The sequence below is a fragment of the Exserohilum turcica genome, assembly GCF_000359705.1.
Source record: "Exserohilum turcica Et28A unplaced genomic scaffold SETTUscaffold_8, whole genome shotgun sequence".
NCBI classification, from domain to species: Eukaryota; Fungi; Ascomycota; class Dothideomycetes; order Pleosporales; family Pleosporaceae; genus Exserohilum; species Exserohilum turcicum.
The window spans coordinates 703,960-727,121 of record NW_007360299.1 but is presented as its reverse complement, the minus strand read 5'-3'; the positions used below and the strand labels follow the sequence as shown (position 1 = coordinate 727,121).

Genomic DNA, 23,162 nt, shown 5'->3' with positions numbered 1-23,162 from the left:
GGGGGGGGGGTGGGCAAGTTCCTTCAAGTGCTGGGGTCGGCTTCCGATGGGTTGGCGCGCATTGTTGTTGGTGTTGATGTCGGCGTTAACCAAGTACTTCGTGTCAGTACCAAGTGCTGTTGCGGTTATGCCGAGATTTAGAATTTGGAGTTTGAGTCGGGGGACTCGGTAGGTTCGGTGCGGATGATGACGATGATGATGATGATGATGCGGGATATACTGATACTGTAGATTAGAACGGGCATAAGCGCGGCTCGAAGAAAAGATCGCGGGAGAGTTACTGGAGGGAGGAGGAAAAAAAAACATGGTGGTGACGTATATCGATCGTGATGTAACGGCTAATACTTGCATTCAGTTCATAACAAGAGCATGAATCGCACGGCAATGTAATGATAATAGGATTCGTATTCGGTACATCATGGTCGTCGTCAACTCAAGTCTATAGTTGGCTTTCGCAGCTCAACAACAGCCAAAGCTTTTTTTCCCTTCTTCCCTCCATTACTGCATCAAACAACGTTTACATGGGTTTTCTTCCGATGGACGCATCGAGCGGCTTCAACCGACTAGACCTAAGAATCGGCTTGTCGTATCCATGAACCGTCTGTAACGCCCACCTCGAATACGTCGGCGGCTATCGCGAGGAAACCTGGGAGGACATCTTTGTACTATTAGAGCATTGTTAATTGGATTTCAAGATAACGGATGCATGAGCTCCAGCTTGAAACAAGCTAGATCTTGGGCAATCATGGTTGTGAGGCCAGCTCTGCATGAGACGGGCTGGGTAAAAGGCATGACTCAATCTTGCCCCTTACATACTCACCCAGTCCATCCACGATTCGAGAAAACGCAGCTGGCCTTGCCTCAAATGCTCTGCAAATTCATCAAAGTTGACCAGGCCGCCGCCCTTGCGATCGCTCATCTCTTGCTCGACGCTCTCCAGACTGGCCAGCATGATGACATGCAAAGGAGATCTAGTGCTCATGGCTATTTGGCGGATCGAGCGTTGCAATGGTCGGAGTTGATTGGTCTCGGGGTGGTATGGATCTGTCGAGTGGCTGATTTGGTTGCTCGCGCACTGAACGGCATCTATTCCTTCCGAGTTATGGGTGAAGAGAAAGTGAAACTCTGGGATATCGGTGTACCAGCGCCAGTTGACTGCAAAATTGTCTTCTTTTGCTTCTTCCGGGCGCGGCTCGGCAGGGGGCGACGACGGCTCCGTTTCAGCAGGCTGCTCAGCGAGATCGCCAGCTGCAGCAGGTGTCGAGAGAGAGCCGGATTCCGATGCTGACGCTCCATCCGTAAACTGTTGTCTTCCTGGGTATCGTTCTAATCCGTCGCGGGTTGCGCATACAAAAAAGCATCGCCCGAGATCTGTATCCTCAGATGCTGACAGCGAAGATTCATCAGTGTCCGAAGCTACGCCCGTCTCTGAAGAGCTGCACGAGCCAGCATGCGCGTTTGTCGGTGGATGGGCGAGAGAATCCGGCCGAAACTGGGGCATGGTAGGGTCCTTGTAATCGGCGATTGGACCTTGACTTGGAACATGGCGTGACAGCAACCCTTTCATATCTGCACAGGATAAAGCTGCATTGATTGCTTCTTCCCGAAGCTGACGCTTGCATAGGAACATGTTCCATATCGCCACATTGTCAGCATTTGCTGCCTTTGGATTTTTGACAGAGCCCAAGACCTTGGCCTCGACCGAGTCGTAGACTTGTTCTATTGCTGCGCGAGCCTCTTTTTCGGTGCGTGGTCCGCTATGGTTGGGATCCCGGGCAAGGCGTTCAATATGCGTTTGCCCATTGTTTAGCGCTCGGCAGAACTTATCTACCATGCACTTGGAGAACCGAAAGATGCCAACATGAAGAATGGCTTCGACGTCGGCCTTACCGACTGTGAAGAGATATGTAGTCATATACTTGATTGCAGCCGCCTTTGCTCGGCGCTCGGCGCGCGTCTCGTGTGCGTCCATGGCCATGTCCTCTTTCTCGAGGAACAGCGGGTTGAGCAGTTCATTGAACCCTTGCTGTGTGACCTGGTACAGTACTTCCTTGCCAAGGTCCTGCTCGGGTTCGGGTATCTCGTATCCACCCCAACGCTCTCCAAAGGGTCTTGAGGATGAGGCATTGGATCGAGTTTCTAGCTCGACATCATCTTGGAAGCGGACGCGTGATGAGGAACGCGAGCCTCTGTTTCGAAGGCGTTCTTCACTCGAGTCTGCGGGCTCACCAGACGGAGCCAAGTCTTCGGGGTCACTCTGAGCATCAGCCCCCTCGGGTCTTGTAAAGCCCTCCTCTTCGTCTAAATAGTATTGCCTACGGGCCCATCTTCGGTTCAAGATATTGGCTTGTTGCTCATCGGTTGCTTCATCAGGCGCAATGTGGTGGAGGTCAGTGGTCCTGAGAATCTCGTCTCGTTCTGCGACATCAGTGTTGCGGTCGACCACTGGTGGGGCTGCGTTGGCGCCATTCTCTTGCTTTAGGCGCAGACGGGGGTTGCTTGCGTTGGAGGCATTCATGCTTCGGGGCGGGAATGCAGAGCCTAGCGGCTGACTGGACCGAATCGTATCCAGGGCACTGCGGACAGTCACTTCTTCGGACAGCTCCATGATGTAGTTGCGCGTGGCCTCCTTCTCGATGGAATAGTATGCGCGGAAGATGCGTAGTATGTCCTTGCGCGAGATGTAGCCGTCTCCATCAATGTCATAGCCGTCAAAGACAAACCGGGCCTTGGCATCCGTGTCGGCGGTATGCATGCCATCGAGTCCTTTGATCCACTCTTCAAAGCCGATGAGCCCATTCTTATCCGTGTCATAGTAGGCAAAGATGCGATCGTAGACGAGATTGGGTTGGGCGACGAAGCCGTTGTAGCGTGGTACGAATGCGTGGTTAAAGTCGCGTCGGTCAATAGCCCAGCCCACGCCCGTCGCGTCTTCGGTCCACTCGGTGCCTGCAAGACAAGTAAACTGATCCCACAAGGCCTCAATCTCCTCGGCTTCCATTTTTGTCTCGGCTACCAGGCGCCTCTTCAGTGCCGAGTCGATGGAAAGGTTCATCATGTGAGGCTTGCCCGGGTAAATGGGTTCTTGTTTCTGCAGGCTGAGATAGCCGGCAGGGACGCGGATCTTGTAGAAGATGTGGTTCTTGTAGTGCGAGTTTGTTGCTTCGCAATTGGAGCATAAATCAAAGTCTGGGCAGTTTGCGCAGTGCCATCTGGTTCCCCGAATGGGCTTCTCGTCGCAGCCGTTGCACGTGATGCCGCGATGTATCACACCTTCGAGCCTTGCGCGGTCTTCGGCAATGTGGTACAGGGTGCGCTGGAGGGTTTGGCCTTCGGGGTCAATAGCATCGTCGTCGTGGTCCTCTTCGCTTCCGAGGGACAGCTCTGTAGGCGCGACACTCTCGGCACCGTCCAGCCCAAGGGGGCCCATGGGCACGTATATCTGCGCATGTCTGGTGGCAGCGCGCGCCAGGGCATCGCGGCCCAGTGCTGTGTTGTTTGGATTGCGGTCGTTCAGCCAGGTTCGCAGGGCATCGACCTCGGGCGGCGAGAGGGCACGGTCGGGCGAGTGCACGACCAGCAGACGGTCGAAGAACTCTTCGTACGTGCGCTCTGTGATGACATGGACGGTGTCCTGGCTGGCGTCTGGCTGGGCGCTGAGGATGATGTTGCGCAGCTCGGCAGGCGTGATCAGGTTGTGAGGGTCGAGCAGCACGCGGGTGCCCAGCACGTCATGCTGGCCCAGCACCGGAATGTCCTGGTCGTTGACAGGCAGCGCCGCCGCCGCTGGCGAGTCTCGCGGGCGCCGTCTGCGCACGGCATTGCTGCGGTGGAGGCCGTCGCCTGGGCCCGACGACTGGAGCGAGTTGTAGATGACGTAGGCCGCATAGCCAGCCGATACTCCAGTGAGAAAAAGTACGGCGGGCGCATAGCGGGAGACGGTCGAGGGAGTTGATGCCGTCATGCTCGAGCGGCAGAGGGCCCGAAATCGTGCCTAGCAGACGAGCGAGGATGGGACAATGGGCCACAGGGTCGAAATGCGAGAAGTCGGTCTTGGGGAGGGCTCATGGCAGGAGACGCCTACCAGCAGCACCGCAGCCATCGGTTGCAACTCGTCATGGCGCGGCAAGGACTCTCACACAAGGCGCGCTCGTCGTGGGGAGCGTGATGCTCTTGCCGTGGCCGGCCTCGCGTGCCAAGACGCTGCTTAGTCAGCGCTCTCTTGCCTACTCCGGACTTCCGCAGCCTCGCATTGGACAGACGACGACGACGACGACAACGACGCCAGCGGGTGTGAATCGCAACGTTATTTCGCTACATACATTATATACATACACTACACGCCTACCACGCCGAGTGCCCCCCGTCAATCCTCAGGTCCGCCCCCGTCATGAAGGAGCTCGCTTCGCTGAGAAGGAAGACTGCAGCGCCGCGGTATTCCTCAGGCTTGGACAGGCGGCCCAGCATGTTCTGCGTTGGCCATGTTTCCCGTCGCTCGGGGTACTGCTTGAAGAGCTCCTCGACCATGGCCGTCACAATGTATCCTGGTGAGATTGTGTTGACGCGAATCTTGTGCTCGCCCCATTCTGCCGCCAGGTTGCGAGCAAGCTGCAACACGCCTGCTTTGGATGCGTTGTATGCCGGGCAGATGAGGCCCTTGAGAAGACGTCAGTAAAGGGAAGACGAACTGGCTGTGGTGAACATACCCGGTTGGCCACGGTTCCAGACATGCTCGCAATAAGGACAATACTTCCACACTTGCCAAACTTGATCATCTGCTTTGCCGCCGCTTGCGCAGTCATCATTACGCCTGTGATGTTGACCTCAAACATGCGGTTTGCATCCTCGGCAGTGTACTCCAGTGCAGGCGTCTCCTGCTGGATACCCGCCGCTGCAATCAGTCCGTCCAGTCTTCCCTCCTTGCTTGCAATGTCCTCGACAATCTCGTGCAGCTTCTTCACATCTCGCACATCGATCTGGCGGTATTCAAGCAAAGTTCCCAGATCCTTCTTTGCTCGTTCCGCAATCGGTGCAAAATCCGGTGACGGCTCGGGCAGTCTGTCCAGCGCATACACTGACACGTCAGGTTAGTCGACAAAGCCCATGGCGCTCGGAATTGCGGGAACAGCTCACCTCGGGCACCGGCTTCCAGCAATGCCTCAGCCTGTGTGAGACCAAGGCCTCGAGCAGCGCCCGACACCAATATGACCTTGCCGGCTAGGCTGAATTCTGGCAGTCCGTGGGTCGGCATTATGTGGGTTGGTTCTGCCTAAAAGCTCAAGGCACAACAGGAGGAGAAATATGAATTACAATGTACACTGAACAAGTCGACAGAAGGGTATTTATACAAGAGAGAAGCGGTGCGCGCTCATTGCGTAAATTGTGCGCAACACGGGGGTATTGTGGGTTTATAAGTCGGACCCAGGCGGGAATTCCGGTCACCAGACTGTGCTGGAGCGAGTCTGGCCGTGGCTACTCGTCGTGTGCATAGACGGCACTATCGTGGCAGAGCTCGAGACGCGTGCTTGCGGGGAACGATGTCCGGAATCTTCGGGAGTTTCCTGTTTGGGTATTCCGGGAGCTTGCCGCGGGGTGTCGACGTGGGATTTTGGGGAGCTTCAGGCTGATCGTCGTGGTGGCTAAAGCGTCCAGCCAATACTGAGCGTGTCTAGGCCTTGAGGCGAGCGTTGGTTGCACATGTTGGATGTTCGCATGTGTAAGTACTTGGGTACTGTATAGCCGAAGCGACGCATTGCAAGCGCCTATAAATCCACACAGACGTCTCGGGGCAGCACATAGCCCTTGCTCTCCGCTGCTGATTCAAGTCGTTCCTTTGAGTTAGGGAATAACACAGTAAGTAGGCTTCTTTGCACAACAACTGCCATGGAGGCGTGCGCACAACTGGCGCATAGCCGTGTATAATGCAGAGGCAGCAGGCACAGGATCCAGCTGTCTGCTTACAGCGTCGTCTAGGCTGTTGACCCATATGCGTCTATGCGATGATTCCACCAGGCACTGCTCCTTATCGTTAGGAGGTGGACTGCGCATGTCGTAAGTAAGTTTAGGACATACCGTTCTCGGCCATGCGCACAGGATGCCTCCCGTGGATACAGCCTCCCAAGGCATACTTGTGCAGTCGTGCCATGTTGCGATAGCTGAGGCGAGCATGGCCACAAGGCACAGCATGTCGCAAAGCGCCCTCGAAAGCACTGGGCCCGAGGAGCAAGCAGCGATAAAGTCCAGGCACTCTTGGCTGCCGGACAGATCGACGCGTGGGTCGAGAGTTGCCAAATCCCCGTGTGGGTGCGCCGGTGCCTGCACGGGGAGCCTTGCGCGCCTCGGGCCTCGTCTGGTCCCAGCAAACCATCCCGCACAACGCCACTCTCTCCTCACAACAACCCACCACCACCACCACCACCACAACAACGCCTCCTTAAATATCGCCCCCGCGTGTTTCTTGTGCTCCGACAAAGGAGTGGGCACGCAAACAAGCAAGCAGGCGAACCGTCTCGGACAAGACACTTAGCGCCCAAGCCCGGATTCAGAAGACGGCGCCTCGCTTGGGTGGACCCAAATATGCACATGGAAGAGAGGCAGTGCAGCATTCCAGCAACGACAATGACTCTCTGCAACCGCCCGCCGCAGGGAATCCCATTAGGCGCCCGGACTGCGGCACAGACACAGCTAAATCTGAGTTTTATTGCCGCGCTGCCGGTTCAAGGTCGCCAGAGAACCACACTGCTCATGGCTGCTGTGCAAGGCGGCGCAGTATAGGGGCCCGGCGCAGATGCTTCCACCCAGCTGAGTTCGGGGCTAGATATGTAGCGGGTATGCCCGCGCTGCATGACGACTGTCCTTTTTCTTGACCATTACATGTATAGTTGTACATGTCGACATTTTTTGTGTGGTGCCTTCACCTCTTCTATAACAACGACGCCCCGTCTGCTGCACGCCCTCTGACACCACCGCCCGCAACATGCAAAACATGGCGCCCAGCTTCTTACCTTTGAACTTTTCTCCCACCCTACACCTCACTGCCGCCCTACGGAAACGCTCAGACTCGTGCGACAACGACTATACAGCTGCATGCACCACGCACCGTACCATTCTCCTCGTCGCCTCGCTCATCGTCTGCGCCGGCCTTTGCATCGGCTTCATTGTGCTATCCATTCTGAAACGGAACCGAAGCAGAGCCAATCAAGGCCTCACACTCAGCAACGGGCCAAACAAAGGCATGTACAGTGAACTCAACCGAATGGAACGACAAGCTGGGTTTGCGCCAGCTCGACTGCCTTCGGAGCGCGTGTACGAGAACGGGGATATGCCTGGAAGAGCCGAGTACAGCTGGAGAAAGGGGCATGGGTGGGGCGGCGACGAGACTGCGAGATACGAGGCCCCGCCGCCATATACCCCCAGGGCACCCGAGGCTGCTAGGATGAATCGCTAAGGAAGACGAGGCCAATTTCGCCATGATTCAAGATCATGCAATACCTCGAATCATCTGCACACATCAAGGAACACATGGCCGTCGACATGCCATCGACATGCCATCGACATGCCGGTCGGGAATGGCCTCCTTGGCGACATACGGCCTCACCAATCCGTTCCGTACCCATGTTCTAGATCAGGGAACGCAAGCTATGCTGTCAGGAGACATGCTCCATATCTACTTTTGTTGGTAGGCTCAGCCTTGCGACCACGACGACCACACCGTTCCAGTGGCAAATGGACCCAGGACGGGTGGCCTGAGCAGCAAGTGCCTTGGCTCTTGGGATGCCCACATGGCGAATTTGGAAAAGCTGCGCAGCCCACCGGCGACCTGATGTAGTCCATGGCCGCTAGACTACGAACAGCTGTAAATTCTGGGCATCCAATCACATGACCGAGTCTTCTTTGACGCTTCCGCGGACACACCAGCTCACAGGGAATTTCACTGTGGGTTCTGGAACAAGGTCGACGGAGTGCTTGTAGTATCTCAGTCAAGGATACGCGACAAGCACATGATGGATTATCTCGAGACGATGGAAAGAGAGTCTGTTGTAGCCTTTGTATCGGTATCCCGTTGGAATTTGAATATCGAGGACACAGATGGAAGACAGCAACCCGTGACGTAACTGGTACTTTGTGTACCTTGTGTACTTTATCCAACTAAGCTTCGGTACATGCTCCGCCGCTCTAGCCTTATAATCAAGTCCACATGACGCACTTGAACGCCAAACCCAAGAATAGCTAAATCAACTCGTTTCCAAGTACACTATCCGTAGATACTCTACTCTAGGCAAGAGTCAAGAGAGAGTGAGAGCGGTGAGAGACGTCTGCACTCCCTCTTTCTCTCTCTTTCTCTTTCTCTCTCTCTCTCTCTCTCTCCTTCCCACCCTGGGCTTGTTCGGTTGTCGGGTCCAAGAGAGCTAGCTAGTGCGTAAGTACTTCGTTTGCTGTTTGTTAAATTTTTCGGGGGGGCTCACGTGCTGTGTTTTTTCTCTACAATTTGTCATGTTGTAAATACTAAGTACATAGTAAACGCCAGTGACGAACAAGAAACCTGGGTCAAATGGTCCACTTTTTTATTTTGCTTTCTTTCTTTGTTTGAATTTATGCTTGTTCTGCGTATGGTTTAAGAGTATCTGTTTACTACAGGTATTCACACGGGAAAAGAACTGCTATGGTAGCCCTTTACTTACTTGCTTACGTACTTAATTACTTTACTTGATTACCGGTTGGCCAGTGTGTCCTTTCTCAGCATGGCGATTATGGTTCGATAGGCAAGGAGAAAAGGAAAGGACTTGTAAAGGGCCATGCCAAAAAGACGGTTTTTTTGTACATGGAGAAGTACTAAGTAAGACGAGTTGGAGAGAGGCCTAACAACGTCTCCGCCAAGCCCTGCATGCGAAATTTCCATGTTGGACGGTTGCTCTCCCGCAACACTGGCAAGGAAAGCTTGGGAAATGCAGCAACGCGCGTCGGAATATTTTACCCCAGCCTCTCTCTTACTTACCGGGTAGGCGGGATCCAAGTAGGCCGCACGGGGCAAATAAAATGCTGACGTCAATAGCCATGGAGTCTTTTTTCCTCTTCCACTCGCTGGCGATGTTTGTAAGAAGCAAGAGAGGTCGTGGATAGTGTAGAGAGGTTATTGTCTTTTTTTTTTCTTTTCCTTCCTGCTCTTTACCCCTGAGAAGCTGAGGTGATGAAAAAGTTACAAGGCTGTCACCCCCATAAGCGGTATTAGACGCTCCGGCCCCACGGAATCCTTCAGAAATTGGGATTGCAGAGGAATTGCTCGATATTGGGTAGGGAGCGGTAGGATTGGTTTGGATAAATCGCGTCTACTAAATACTTGCTAGGCGGCAAGGTGACAATGTGACGACGAAAAAAAGACGGCGTCGAGTCGTATGAGATGCGGGCATGTGTGAGTGTGTGAGAGAGAGAGCCAAGCCCACTACTTTTTTTTTGATGGTTCTTCTCTCTCCCCCCCCCGCCGGTGTGTACAATATTGGCCACCTGTTTTTGGCGCCCTCACCGATGTCACCACCTAGGGCTGATGGCGTCTTGGGGGGGGGGAATATACAGGCTTGTGCCAGCTGATTTGTCGCGCGACAGTCGAGCGCTAATTGCTTTTGCGCCCGTGCCTCCCCCTCGCCAGCGGGTAGAAAAAGGCCTGGCGACAAGACGTCTGGCTGGACAGCAACTCGGCCAGCCCCAAGTCGTGCAACCGCCTCGCGTGTCCAGGCGGTGTCGAGCCTCCACTTCCTGCCCTCCCCCTCCCCCCAATTGTTGCCCGTCACAAGCGTGTCGAGTCTCGGCCTTTTTATTTTTTTTTTTAGAGTTTTATCTGCTTTTAGACAGGCTCCGCCCGCACACCCCGCCGCCGCTGCGTGGCTTGTCCCCCCTCCGCCTTAATCCCACACACAGGCAGTCCTCCGCTATCATCTACACTGCTCCAAGTTTTGCCTCCCCCCCCCCCCCGAGTCGTTGCAGCCACACCACACCACAACCCCCCTCGTGAGCCATCACCACGCCCGCCCTTGTACCCCTAGTCTGGTCTCTCCTTGCCGCCTTTTTTGCCAAGCCGCCAGTCCCCTTCCGGCGTAGACTCGTTCTGCGCTCCACCCTCGGGCACGAACCTCGTTGCCATCTGCTGTACGCGCCAGTCGAGTCCAGCAAGACTACCGCCTCGTCCTTCATTGTATACTTTTCCCGTGCTACTGCATCTCCCGCTTCCCTGCTCGTGCGTGTGGCGCATTCTCAAGTAAGGCTACTGTCTTTTCCTCACACGTCTCCCTCGTCACCTCGTCCCCCCCCCCTCCCACCCTCACCTCGCTCGCTCACGCCGCTCCCTCGTTGTCTTCATCAGCCCCCTTACAAGCCCGTCACCGCCCACATGCAACCATGGGAGCAAGTTGCGAACCACGACCATGTGCACGCAATTGTGCCCCCGGATGCCCGGAAATGCATCCTGTCCTATCTTGAGACGCCGTCCCGGGCATGGCGATTGTGCGACGGCATTGTAGCACCGCAGCAGAGTCACCTTGCCCAATATGTAAACATGGCTTTTGCATCCAACGCCCTGCGCTCCCTCGGCGGCGGGAGCCTTGCATGGCCGCCTGCTTTGGGCCTCTGCTGCAGCCGCCATCATGGCCATATTTCAAGAGCACCACACGCCTCTGTCCCGCAGCCCCTTGCCTCTGATCACCCCATCCTCCAAGTCGATCGCTAACCATGGCCCTGCCGTTAGGACTCTCTTACCCCTCGGTTGGCGCTAGCGTCGGACCGTTTGGTGACGTCCCGTCTTTCTGGACAAGGCCAAAGGCGTCCAACATCAAACGGCTCCTACTGAACAAGAGACGTTCACTCGACCCTCGGTCTCGCTCGGTAAAGCCAATTGCTGACTCGCGCTATGACCCAGCCGTAGTACCTGAAAGCGCCTGTACGAGTATCGGATCCACGTCTTCTCCAACTCCCTCGATTGCTAGCACCCGTGGCCCCAGCCGCTGCCCTCGCCCTGCTCCGAGCGCCAAAGCTTCGAGTCTCTCGTCCGCCCTCCAGTCTCGTCATGTGGAGACACTAATACCGCATCCAGCCCCATCTGTACAACGCTTTCCATTTCTACCCCTTGAATTTCCCCTTGACCTTGTTGGCCCTCCGCAAGACAGCTCCGCCCGCCCTTGGAGTCCGGCCAGCATGTCTCAGAGCCGGACTAATACCATCGATTCCCAGACGTCGGCACCCTACCTCTCGAGTCAAAACAGCAGCCAAACCAGCTTGAACCGGCAAGAAAACCAAGATGGCGCATCCGAGCGCCCCTCGACGTCGTCTACCCGCACGCCTGGCTCCGGCGTCTCCCAATCACCGGCAATGCTGGCAGGCTTGGCAACACCTGCAACCTCTACCGCAGGACTATCGGGGCTAGTCTGCAACGTCCACCGCACTACTGGCAAAGAGCCGCATCCGCTCGTGGGCGCGACAACCACCATTCTCGGCGACAAGCTCTACGTCTTTGGCGGCAGGCGGCTTTCACGAACGAGGCCGCAGCTGACGTCCGACCTGTACGAACTCGATCTCGTCAAGCGCCACTGGACAAAGATTGAGACCAAGGGTGATATTCCGCCGCCGCGCTATTTCCACAGTGTTTGTGCACTGGGCGACACCAAGCTGGTTTGCTATGGCGGCATGTCCCCTGCAAGCTCCTCGTCGAACCAAGCCACGTCGGTGATACAAGGCGCGCCCGCAGATGCCCAGCCCGAGGTTGTCGTCATGTCCGACATTCACATTTATGATGCGCCCACGCGCACATGGATGCACATTGCCACGAGCGATGCGCCACAGGGTCGCTACGCCCATTGCGCCACCATTCTTCCGAGCTCAGCCGTCTTCAGCTCAACGAGTGCTGCAGTAAGCGCTATACGGCATAATCCACAGTCGTCGAATCCGAACCAAGGGTCGCTAGGCGTTCAGCTAGACGGTACCGGTGGCGCGGAGATGCTGGTCGTGGGCGGTCAGGACAGTGCCAATCACTACATTGAACAGATTAGCGTCTTCAACCTCAGGAGTCTCAAATGGACAGGCACCAGCACACTGGGCAGGAGTTGTGGCGCATATCGAAGCGTGGTTGCGCCACTGACCAGTATTAACCCTAATGAGATTGGAGAAGGGAGGCGTAGTGACGACGCAAGAGCACCCGACGAGCAATACCCCAACGCGAATGGCGAGTCGTCGATGCTCATCTACTCAAATTACAACTTTCTCGATGTTAAGCTTGAATTGCAAGTACGACATTCCGATGGCACACTTTCGGAAAAGCCCATGCACGGCAACTTTTCGCCGCCTGGCCTCCGCTTTCCCAACGGCGGCGTCATCAACAACCACTTTGTAGTAAGCGGCACATTTTTAACTTCTTCAAAGCAAGAGTACGCGCTCTGGGCTCTTGACTTGCGCACACTAAGCTGGGGGCGAATAGAAGCCGGCGGCAATATCTTTAGCCAAGGAAGCTGGAATAGAGGCGTGCTATGGAATCGCAGAAACAGTTTTGTAATTTTGGGCAACCGCAAGCGAAGCCTGGTGGAAGACTACAATCATCGGCGCATCAACTTTTCGAATATGTGCGTCGTGGAGCTAGAAGCATTTGGACTGTACGACAACCCACGTAAAGTTACGCCTGCGTCAGGCTTCACATCAGTAAGCGCACCGCCACTGCATGACCGGCTTGACGTGCTTGCTGGTGGCCGGACGCTTCTACCTTCAGCAATCGAGCTCGGACAGATGGCCCTGGGCATGCGCGAGTTCGCCGACATGGACTTTCTCGCTCTGAATGGTGAACGCATTCCCGTCAACTCGCACATGATTGCTCGACGCTGGGGCCCTTATTTCAATCAGCTCCTCCGCGAGAGTGTACAAAGCGCTGAAAAGGATACTGCCGACGCAGCAACACTGCGGCCCAGTGCAACGATGCATCCGTCACGCAACTCGAGTATAACCATTACACCGTCTATCCGAACAAACTACTCGGCAGCCACGACACTGACTGCCAATACTATAACGCCGTCCGAAGCCACGGCTGTGTCGGCCAATTCTTATTCTTCACTGAGTCCACCAGAGGCCTCATCACACGCTCCTGCTCAACGGCCTCGGACACTCTTCTTACCCCACACTCACCTCACCCTTCAAGCACTGATACACTTTCTATACACATCATCTCTTCCGCCGCAAAACTCGCCACTATGCTCACCACAGATACTCTGCTCTCTGCTCCAACTCGCGCGGCCATACCACATTGACGGCCTGCTAGAAGCCATCATCGAGCGGCTGCACCTGCTACTAGATAACCGAAACACTGCAGCCATTTTCAATGCCGCGGCCATGGCAGCTGGGGGCGGGTCGGGCATTGCCTTTATGGGAGTCAATGGCGTGTCTGGCACAAACGGCACGTCCAATGGGCTTTCGGCGTCTCAGTCGAGCGCCAATAGCACCGGTGGCGATGTTGAACGCAGTCTTGACGCGGGCCTCCGTGCGCTCCGGCTCAACACGGACGTGGAGCGGCAGCATGACGACGAGGTCAGCTCGGCCGTGTCAGAGTCCACATCTGCATCTGCGTCGGATAGCGGTCTCGGCGACGGCAGCGTCATCGAGGACCGGGAAACGTGGAACGGCGAGATGAGCGCTGTCGTAGGTCTGCAGAAGCGTGGCCTCAGAGGCCTCATGGAGGGCCGCAGGATCCGCGAAATGGGCCGAAGTAGAGATCGAAGTAGGGAAGATGCTGGCGCCATGGGCAACGGCGATGGCGTCGGCCTTGGCTTGCAAGGAGCATGAGCGTACGTAATGGGTTAGATGTAGATGATGTGGAGGGCATGTTGGAAGAGCGAGATATAGAGAGAGGGGAGGGACACAGAGAGAGAGAGAGAGCGATACAAGGGAAGAATGCATTATTTAACAAATAGCGACATGGAGTTGGAAAAAAAAACATGTTTCTTCGTATGAGCGAGCCACACCAAGCCGTGCAGAATAGTGGCTCGGGTGTGCATGCGTGATGTTTTTTCTCCGCACCCAACTTTTTTTTTTCGGTCTGTTTTGTCTCGTTTTGTTTCGTTTTATTTCGTTTCGTTTTCTGTTATTTCTTATTTAATAGAAACTGTTTTTTTTTCTTCTTTTTTTCCACCCATCATGTAAGTACTCATGTATTTTTTTTTATTTTCTTACTCATGATGCATTTTGCATTTACTTGGCTATCTATGCTTCAAAAAAAAGAAAGAATAGCAGCAGCAGCAGCAGCATGATACTTCTCCCTCGCTCCCTGCCCTCTCTCTCTCTCTCTCTCTCTTTTTTTTTTCTTTTCCTTCATTCATTCATTCATTCATTCATTCAAAATCATAATACTAAACGCTAGGTAAAAAAAAGTCCTACTTACTTACTTATTTACTTACTCAATTCAATTCAACATATCAGATTTTTTATATCATGACTGTTATTATGTAGCTATGACTTGCCACCTTTTTTTATAACTAAGTATGTACTTATCCACTATTATCGTATGTATGTATGTATGTAATCATGTACGTACATACCATGAGCCCTGTCGCACCTACATATGTACTTACACCGAACCGAATCCCAAGTACATCGCCTCCCCCCTCATTCTCTCTCTCTCTGTCTCTCTCTCTCCACATCTACTTTTTTATTTTAATTTTTTCTTAAATTCCCGCATGAAGCGCATATAAACATACATCGATACATCTATAGCTGTAGCTCTCTATCTAATCTATACAACTACACATATCAATGCATCGATGTAGACACGTGAGACTTGGCTATGTATGTTACCCCCCTACACACATATACCGCGTACATATGTACTGTGTACATACTGTGTACACATACGCTATACGCTCAGTACCTCGTACCTCGTACCCAGTCCCTGGTACCCAGTCCCTGGTACCCTCCGCAGATCCAGCCATGTACTTAGCCGATGCGCGATTTATTCAATTTTTTTTCTAGTCCGCGGCTGCTGACTGACTGACTGCGTGGTGTCTTGTACGGGAGTACCGCGGGGAAAGTCCCTAAGTGGGGGACGGAGGTACTTTGGTGGTAAGAACATAGACCTAGCCAGCACTAAATCTTCTCCTGCTCCACGGTGCCTTCTTCTACTGCTCTTCCCTCCTCTCGGCCTCATTCTCCTTCTAACATCTCACCGCACCTCGTGACGCCCCCCCCCCCCCATCCAAAGCTCCTACCATACCATACATACGCAACTAGTGCTTAGCGGGAGCGCAGCCCTAGTCCCCCAGCCCTGTCCTTTACCCCAGCACCTACACCTTACACCTAGCACCCTATCCATGTAAACTATTAGCTGCTCCCGTCCATATCACTGAAGCTAAAATATTGCGCCCCCCCTCTATCTCCCAAAAAAAGAAGAGAGAGAGAGAGAGAGAGACCGACACTTGTGTAGACTTATGTACATCTGTAACACGTTCCCCTCCCCCCCACTTGTTTTCCCTAGAGCCACCGAGGGCACCGCAACGAGGTGGCTCTTGGATATGTATATATGTATGTGATTTTCATTATCATTGTGATATAAATTCATGTATTCTCATAACAGTCTCCCTGGGTTCATGTATTTTGCTCCCAAAGGAAAGCGGCTGCGCGTCGCTTTGCAACACACCACGGCCAATTAGACAATTTTTCATGACAAACAGCCTTTTCAAGCAGCAGTCGTCTTCTCCTTGGGCAGCGGGGTGAAGCGCAGGTAGGGCTTGACGATGCGGAAGTCTGGGAACAGCTCCTTGGCTTGGTCGTTGGAGACGCCTGGGTGCACAATGACGTCGTCGCCGGGGACCCCTGTAGCAAAGACATGTGGTTAGCATGGGGAAATACAGGGGAGTGTTTCATGGCCAAAGAAGCAAAAGAATATACTGGGGAATTACTTACAGTTGATGGGCGTGGTGATGCGGTGCTTGTCGCCCGTCTGCAGACTGTCGAGGACGCGCAGGACCTCGGCCGTGTTGCGGCCGGTCGAGGCAGGGTAGCTCAGGATAAGACGGATCGTCTTCTTGGGGTCGATGATGAAGACGGAGCGGATGGTGAAGGCGATGCCTTTTGAGTCGACGTTGGTGGCGTCCTGGTGGTCGATCATGTCGTATGCGAGGGCGACCTTGCGCTCCTTGTCGCCAATGATGGGGAAGGTGAGCTTGCTGCCCGAGATCTCGTCAATGTCCTTGATCCAGCCCGCGTGCGAGTCGATGGTGTTGGCCGAGAGACCGATGAGCTTGGCCCCGCGGCGCGCAAACTCTGGCTCGAGCTTTGCGAATGCGCCGAGCTCTGTGGTGCAGACGGGCGTGTAGTCCTCGGGGTGCGAGAAGAGAATGACCCAGTTGTCGCCAATGAACTCGTGGAAGTCAATGGGGCCAGCCGTCGTCTCGGCCTTGAAGTTGGGGGCGGTGCTGCCCAGGCGCAGAGGCTCGGAGCGTCCTTCAGCCATTGTGTAATGTTCTGCCGCGTGGTGTCTTGGTCAGTGTTGCTCTGAGGGCGAGGGGAATGGATGCAGGCGGTGCCATGGTGGGGGAGAGGGGGGAAATGGTGGGGTAAGTAGCTATGGCTAGGGGCATATGGAGGGGCATGGAGGGGCACCGAGTCCAAGTACGTATTTACCTGTGGTGCGTAGAGTCTGGGAGAAACGGACTGTCGCGTGTTTTGACAGCGGATATCTTGCAGGCTGCAGATAGGCAGGCAGTTGGTGAAGAGAAGGAGTCGTCGAGGGCTGAGGGGTGGGCTTTTGTTGTTTCTCCAAGACCTTTCACCCACTGTCATAGCCAACGTTTCCAGCTAGCGCATATTGCGCAATCGACACGGCCCTTCGCGTGAACTCCACCGTGTCTTTTTTTTCTCTTCCGCAGCTGAGCTCGCTCGTGTCATCAGGTCAGCAGGCGAATCATAGCCGTGAGGCTTCTGGCCATGTCCAAGTGCCCATGGCTGGTGCGCCTGTCGCCACAGACCAAGTACCTGTGGCGCAACAGGCCGACTGGCAGTGCCCAAGCAACGTCGCAGAGAACTGCTTCTCATGCAGCATGCCTGACTATGTCGATACTATTCAGCGAGGCCAACACCAATTCTTGCAGGATTGCATCATCGGCAGTGTTTGTGGATGTGTCCGTGGATTGTGAATGGCGGGGTTGCGCGACGACTTTCCTTAACCATTACTTGGCGCTTCACCCAGACGACCGACGACATGCAGTGCAGCAAATTCGACTCATGGCAACATGACAGGTTGCGTTTGACGAGAAAAAGCGCTGATCTGGGTGCGTGCGACGTTTCTCATTGATGCCTCAAGGCTATATACATATGTGGTTCATTACAAATAGTCATTCAATATCCCCAATATCCACCTCCCGAGGCTCCTCTTACGAAGCCCCCAGAAATCCTGCTCCACTGCATCTCTTCAGAGGATAATCGTCGCCCACGCATGTCTGCATAACACCATCCACCCATGCAAGGTTGTTGTACTGCTTGGATTCGAACTGGTCTGCTCGCCAGTATTCTAGTGACCCCTGTTGTCCAATAGTACCCGTCCAGACCCAACCTTCTTGGCGGTTGGTCCACGGGTTACTAACCCAGCAAGCAATTTTTCCAGGCGGCACAAAGAAGGATAGTGTTTGGTCCTGAGTGTTTGTCGTTGTCCACGTTCGCAGAAAACTTGCACTTACACTGAGGACTTTTTCGATCAATCCCAATTTGGCGCTCACACCAATGGCAATAGAATTACTGATACTGTAGCCTGCTGCTACAGCAACAAAAGTACCCGTATTGGGCCCGCCCTTAACAATTGGACTGATTTGTACGTCCCAGCCAAGAAAGCGTGTCTTCTGGCCCATAATGACAACGTCTCCGTTATCACGCTTGATCTTGTTACTCGTCTCCCTTACAACTATCTCTTCAATTTGCTCGCTGGTGTACGTGGTGATGCCTCTGGTGTCGATTTGTGCCGGTACACTACTCTGGTTGAAATAGTAGTCGGAGAACTTTTCATGGAACTCGGAGCGTTTCATGATCTGATAACGGCCGCTGCCATAAAGAACCACCTCGTCTTCCATGACTACGATGTTGGAAGTCGGCGCCGCTGCTACCATGACGGCGCTCGCAGCGAGTGCCAGTAGCGAAGTAAGATGCATGGCGGAGAATTGGACAAACACCTAGCAAAGACGGTGAAGAAAGAATAAAAAAAGACTAGAGACAGAGACGAGCGGACGGCACAGGGGGGCGGGGGTGTATGTAAACTGTGCAATGATTGCAAAGCTAGATACGGTGACCTGCCGAACGGCGCATCGGCCATACTTATACAGCAGATTGAGATACTGGTGACGCACAGGGATTGTCTTGGTGAACAAGGTTGCGCACAGTCTTAGGTAGTGCTTATCCGGCCGTCAACAGGGGGTCTCTCCAGGTAGTTTGGCGTGTTCAACAGGGTATGAAGCTTCATTACGAAAGAGAACAAAATACCACGTGAGGAGAGCGTACGAGCGCCTGTTCATGCTTGTCGACATGGTTGTGTTCTCTGCGCCTTGGGCTCTGGGTTGGCGATGAAGTCCGCACCCCGTGTGTACCACGACGACACCGCATGTGCTGGATTGAGTTGTTTTCTGGTCGATGCAAACAGGTTCTTATCGCGGATCTCCGTTTCCTCTACAAGATGTGGAGAATATGAGCCTGGTCTGTTTGAGACGCGCCAAGACTCTTGTATGTAGCTGACGAAATGTACGCCATCCTCGGGCGGAAATGGCTAGGCTGATTGCGGTTAGACCCGCGTAGACATGTGCGGGCGTGAGGCTGGGATGGGATTAAAATAGCCTAGCCTCGGGTGATTTATTCATGCAAACAACACCAAAATACTACCGCAGTTCCTCCTGTTACATGAAAGTTATCCGAGGAAGGGCCACTTGGAACCACATAAAGGCTCCGCGCTTTGAGCCGTTATGGTGGAGATTCTGGGCACAGCTGAGTTAGGGCCGAAGACTGCCGAGCGTACACGCTGCCTGTCTTGGGCCTTGTTTTCCACGCCATGCAAGGACAGCCAGCGGGAACCAAGCGCTACCCCAGCCTGAGCTCTCCCTTGATTTGGTTCTTATATGCCGCCATTCGATTGCTACAGGCACAAATGCTAGAATGCCGTGTCAGAATCTGGTTCGTATTAGCACGGGCCTCACCTCGATATGGCGCCATTGATTGTCCCCAAAGTTGATGCGAGAAGCGCTTATCGTCACGTCCACGTGTGGTGCTCAAGGCGTTACGATACTAGACGGGTTACTAGAAGCGCATACGCACTGATGTTTTAGCTTAAGCGGGGGCGGATGAGGCCTTGCTTTGGATATGCCACCGGCTATCTCGTATTGATACATCTTTCTGTTACCTACTACATTCCTGTCGAGGGCTTTAGTACAAAGGCATGTGGCTTGCTGGGCGGAGTAGGCCGCTTTATATTGCGCCATTGGGTTCTTATAGTTAGTAGTGTTTAGTCTTAGACTAGGCCTAATGTGAACACTATGCCGTCACCAAACTTCTTCACTATCCGTGTTTTATGCAATCAGTCTTGTGAACAGGATAATTCCACGTAGGGTATAGTAAGACTTGGGCGGTGTTGACTAGAATAGGCTTAGGTACATGGAGTAGGTATGCGTAGTAGCTTTGTTTTGTGCGTTTACGTAAATATATTTACTAGTATCTGCTCTTGTTGCATTCTCAGGCTTATTCCCTTAGCGTGTACTTATTACCTCACCAGAACTCTTTCTAAAACATTCAACTTTAGTAATCAACATGGTGGTTAAGATGGTACTTCCATTAGTGATTGACCTGGCTTTTGAACAAACACAGATATTGCGATTGCGACAGAAGTTGCGATTAAGACAACGATTGAAATGACGTATCGCAATGAAGATCGCGATAAACCTGACCTGGAGAGTAAGACGGCGAGTAAGATGGTGATTGACCTGGCCTAGCAATTGATTGAGCGCGGGAACTGACAACTCATAAGTGATCGGGTTGGTGAATGAATTGACCAGGTTCGCTGCTCTGGCAAGACTCCCAAAGACAGCAGCTATATACAATTGCCAAGATCTATCTATCGACCTAGTGCTTAAGCTTGCTAGCTCATTAGCCTCGTGACCGGGGTGCTCTAACTCCGACTGCTTCACCGGTCTGCTCAGCTGGCCCGATCCATAGCTCTTCACTTCAGCATGTGGTGATTGATCTGGCCTAGCAATTAAGGTAGGGATGGTCATAGTAATCAATCTGACGTGGCAATCAAGATAGCCGTTAAGACAGCATCTATTTTAAGATATAGCAACCAAACCAAAGTACTAAGGGCAATATCTGCATTTTCTCGCAAACATGAATTTTATGCGTGATTCTAATATACTAATATAGTAAAGTCTAGTATTCACTGCTAGTATAGTGTCTATCTTATAAGCGTGAGCTTACCAAGCAGCTTGTGGAGACCAATAAACTTTAAAATCTTGCTCCTCTACCTCTTACAACAACACTTCAAGTGTAGTGCTTGAATCTCTCCTTGTCTTGATACCTACAACCCCACTTTCCGTAAACGTGATGGATACATCCCCACTTCTCCAAGGATCCATCTTCGCGTTCCTTGGTCCAGGTGGCTGGTGAAGCACTCAAGGTGTCACTGCTACGTATGGGTTTTTTTTCTTTTGCACAGGTGCGCATAGTCACGATGGATGTCCGTCGCAGAGCTTGGTCGTCGTCGGAGCGGTCACTGCTTGACGTGTATACGCCGAGGTAGAGCGCGATTCACAGTTGTCTATTCCCGGCCAATACCGATGCATTCGCGCTCGAGTTCTCGGAAACAGCACATAGCCTACTCCACGTGTGGGTTAGTGACATCGTACCCGCACCGCTTGTGCGCCACCAAGTCTGCATCTTGGAAGCAGCATCGGGTGCGTCTTCCTTTCAAACCCCCAACCCCCGGCTCGTCTTTAAGCCAAATCGCGATTCCGCATTGCCAAATCGCGACCTGACAGCAACATGGCCCCTAGCCAGGTGCTGTATCTTCCCGAGAGCCCCCATCTTGACATCTCGGACACGGACACCAGCCCGGGAATAAGACCAACCTTGGATTTGTCCCCGGGTGCTATGAACGAAAAACTGAGTGACGACCCCGCGGCGATTTCGAGCGACAACTCAGACAAAGAAGAAGAAGAAACCTATACATACGACGTTACGCGCGACTGCAAATCGCAACAAAACACCCAGCAGACCGAAATAGTATGGCAATACTTGACCTTCGATACCGAACTCCCACTCCCCACTACGATCCATCCACAACAACCCAGCCAAGTGCTACCGCCTCCACCTCCAGATCTTGTCAAATACACGAATCCTTTCGACTGGTCTGAAACTAGGAAGAGATTTATCATATGGACATCATGTGTCATCACCGCCCTCACTGCATTCTCGGCTGGATCTTATAGCCCAGGCGTCGAGCAGATGACGAAAGAATGGGGTGTGAGCAAGGTTGCAGCACTGTGTGGCATTACAACGTTTACTACTGGCTTTGCCCTTGCCCCCATGTGCTTGGCCCCATTTTCTGAAATCAACGGCCGCCGACCTGTCTTCCTCGCTTCCGGGGTTGTTTTTGTCATCTGTCAACTATGCTCCGGCCTGACGCGCTCATTAGCCGGGATGCTGGTCACACGCTTCTTCTTAGGCATCGGTGGCTCGACCTTCTCGACAATGGTTAGTGGCGTCGTGTCAGACATATATCATCCTGAAGAGCGTAACACGCCCATGGCTCTCTTCACTGGCGCAGCCCTGTTCGGCACCTCCTCTGGTCCTCTTGTATGTGGCTTCATTGCGCAAAACACCACCTGGCGTTGGATTTTCTACACGCAAGCAATCTCATGTGGAGTCCTGGTGGCACTCTTGTTTGTGGTATTCAAAGAAACTCGAGGATCTGTTCTGCTATCAAGAAAAGCCAAGGCCTTGAACAAGTGGTACTGTGCTCGAGAAGAAGCAGGCTACTTTGGCTTCAACGTCTTGGACGGTCACAAACCCGAATCCACGACCTCGCTGCGTTTACGTTGGAAAGTAAAATCCGACGAAGAGCGCGCATCCCTCAGCAAGATGATTAGCATCTCTCTGTCCCGGCCGTTTTACCTCCTTTTCACAGAGCCGGTCGTTTTTTGGTTCTCGATGTGGATTTCTTTCGCCTGGGGAATACTATACCTGACTCTGGCTGCTATCCCGCTAGTTTTTCGAAGCATACATGGATTTTCGCTGCAGGAAGCCAATGCCGTCTTCGCCTTCATGACCGTAGCTAGCATTCTGGCAACGATACTATCCATATATCAAGAAAAGATTGCAAAACGATATGGAAAGGCAACAGGGACAGCAGAGAGCCGATTGTACTTTGCATGCATCGAGAGTGGCTTCATGCCAATTGGGCTATTCATGTTTGGATGGACAAGCTTTGAGAAGATAAGTTGGGCTGCTCCTGCCATTGCAATCGGCATTGCGAGTATCGGCATCTTCTCAATCTATCTGGCGACGTTCAACTTCCTGGCCGACACGTACCATCGCTATGCAAGCTCGGCAATAGCTGCACAGTCCTTTTGTCGAAACATTCTCGGTGAGTCCATTATTATGACATCATGTACAGCTGCTGACGTTGCTCAGGTGGTGTATTCCCACTTATCACTGAAAGAATGTACAAATCGCTTGGCTATGGCCCAGCAAGTAGCCTGTTAGGTGGCATTGGCGCGCTCCTGACCATCGTACCTTGGATATTAGTCTTTTATGGGCCTAGAATTAGAGCAAGGAGTAAGTTTGCAAGTGAGATTATGAACGGAGCGGACTGAGCATGTGGTCATGTGGTGCGCTGCAGATGGTTTAGCATAGTAGAACACAAGCATGGTAATAGGCGGTTAAGGTGTGGATTTCATGCAGCGCTGGCGACAAAATCAGGGCTATTGGTTACGAATATTTACGAGGATACGGCCGATATATCTCATCATCAAGGTTAGACACAAGTTAGAGTATACCTACACAGCCAAAAGTAGTCAGCAATACAACTCGCTTAGGAGCGCCTGACGTTACATCATCGCTTTGGCCCCCGACAGCAACTAACACAGCCACAACTAAACACCGAACCTGCTAACTCATGCGCA

The 23,162-nt window shown here is 53.2% G+C and overlaps 8 protein-coding genes across 8 annotated transcripts; 3 read left to right on the top strand and 5 right to left on the bottom strand.

Annotated features, from left to right (window-relative positions):
* Positions 1-455: 455 nt before the first annotated feature.
* Positions 456-4,126, bottom strand: SETTUDRAFT_174125 (uncharacterized protein). The gene has a single exon (XM_008032682.1). The coding sequence runs from the start codon at positions 3,962-3,964 to the stop codon at positions 809-811; it is 3,156 nt and encodes a 1,051-aa protein (XP_008030873.1). The 5' UTR covers positions 3,965-4,126; the 3' UTR covers positions 456-808.
* Positions 4,127-4,331: 205 nt separating this feature from the next.
* Positions 4,332-5,384, bottom strand: SETTUDRAFT_165880 (uncharacterized protein). Its single transcript, XM_008032681.1, has 3 exons — positions 5,134-5,384; positions 4,707-5,074; positions 4,332-4,656 (listed from the first exon to the last, which is right to left on the bottom strand). Exons 1-3 carry the CDS (start codon positions 5,249-5,251, stop codon positions 4,345-4,347), a joined length of 798 nt encoding a protein of 265 aa, XP_008030872.1. The 5' UTR covers positions 5,252-5,384; the 3' UTR covers positions 4,332-4,344.
* Positions 5,385-6,985: 1,601 nt separating this feature from the next.
* On the top strand, positions 6,986-7,447 carry SETTUDRAFT_23787 (uncharacterized protein; the record flags this gene model as incomplete). The annotated part of the gene is made up of 1 exon (XM_008032416.1): positions 6,986-7,447. One exon carries the CDS (start codon positions 6,986-6,988, stop codon positions 7,445-7,447), a length of 462 nt encoding a protein of 153 aa, XP_008030607.1.
* Positions 7,448-11,181: 3,734 nt separating this feature from the next.
* On the top strand, positions 11,182-13,806 carry SETTUDRAFT_23786 (uncharacterized protein; the record flags this gene model as incomplete). Its single annotated transcript, XM_008032415.1, has 1 exon — positions 11,182-13,806. The coding sequence occupies one exon, from the start codon at positions 11,182-11,184 to the stop codon at positions 13,804-13,806; it is 2,625 nt and encodes an 874-aa protein (XP_008030606.1).
* Positions 13,807-15,516: 1,710 nt separating this feature from the next.
* On the bottom strand, positions 15,517-16,532 carry SETTUDRAFT_165877 (uncharacterized protein). The gene is made up of 2 exons (XM_008032680.1): positions 15,919-16,532; positions 15,517-15,828 (listed from the first exon to the last, which is right to left on the bottom strand). Exons 1-2 carry the CDS (start codon positions 16,466-16,468, stop codon positions 15,692-15,694), a joined length of 687 nt encoding a protein of 228 aa, XP_008030871.1. The 5' UTR covers positions 16,469-16,532; the 3' UTR covers positions 15,517-15,691.
* Positions 16,533-17,387: 855 nt separating this feature from the next.
* SETTUDRAFT_157321 (uncharacterized protein) lies at positions 17,388-18,155 on the bottom strand (the record flags this gene model as incomplete). The annotated part of the gene is made up of 1 exon (XM_008032679.1): positions 17,388-18,155. The coding sequence occupies one exon, from the start codon at positions 18,153-18,155 to the stop codon at positions 17,388-17,390; it is 768 nt and encodes a 255-aa protein (XP_008030870.1).
* Positions 18,156-19,733: 1,578 nt separating this feature from the next.
* SETTUDRAFT_35226 (uncharacterized protein) lies at positions 19,734-20,258 on the bottom strand (the record flags this gene model as incomplete). The annotated part of the gene is made up of 1 exon (XM_008032469.1): positions 19,734-20,258. The coding sequence occupies one exon, from the start codon at positions 20,256-20,258 to the stop codon at positions 19,734-19,736; it is 525 nt and encodes a 174-aa protein (XP_008030660.1).
* Positions 20,259-21,021: 763 nt separating this feature from the next.
* Positions 21,022-23,037, top strand: SETTUDRAFT_142838 (uncharacterized protein; the record flags this gene model as incomplete). The annotated part of the gene is made up of 2 exons (XM_008032678.1): positions 21,022-22,624; positions 22,672-23,037. 2 exons carry the CDS (start codon positions 21,022-21,024, stop codon positions 22,851-22,853), a joined length of 1,785 nt encoding a protein of 594 aa, XP_008030869.1. The 3' UTR covers positions 22,854-23,037.
* Between the last annotated feature and the right edge of the window lie 125 nt (positions 23,038-23,162).

Bases quoted from the DNA above. Each gene is read 5' to 3' on its own strand.
- SETTUDRAFT_174125 (XM_008032682.1), bottom strand. From the start codon at position 3,964: ATGACGGCATCAACTCCCTCGACCGTCTCCCGCTATGCGCCCGCCGTA.
- SETTUDRAFT_165880 (XM_008032681.1), bottom strand. From the start codon at position 5,251: ATGCCGACCCACGGACTGCCAGAATTCAGCCTAGCCGGCAAGGTCATA. The intron at 5,075-5,133 runs GTGAGCTGTTCC...CTGACGTGTCAG, and splicing joins GCTGGAAGCCGGTGCCCGAG to TGTATGCGCTGGACAGACTG. The intron at 4,657-4,706 runs GTATGTTCACCA...CGTCTTCTCAAG, and splicing joins CTGGAACCGTGGCCAACCGG to GGCCTCATCTGCCCGGCATA.
- SETTUDRAFT_165877 (XM_008032680.1), bottom strand. From the start codon at position 16,468: ATGGCTGAAGGACGCTCCGAGCCTCTGCGCCTGGGCAGCACCGCCCCC. The intron at 15,829-15,918 runs GTAAGTAATTCC...TCTTTGCTACAG, and splicing joins CATCACCACGCCCATCAACT to GGGTCCCCGGCGACGACGTC.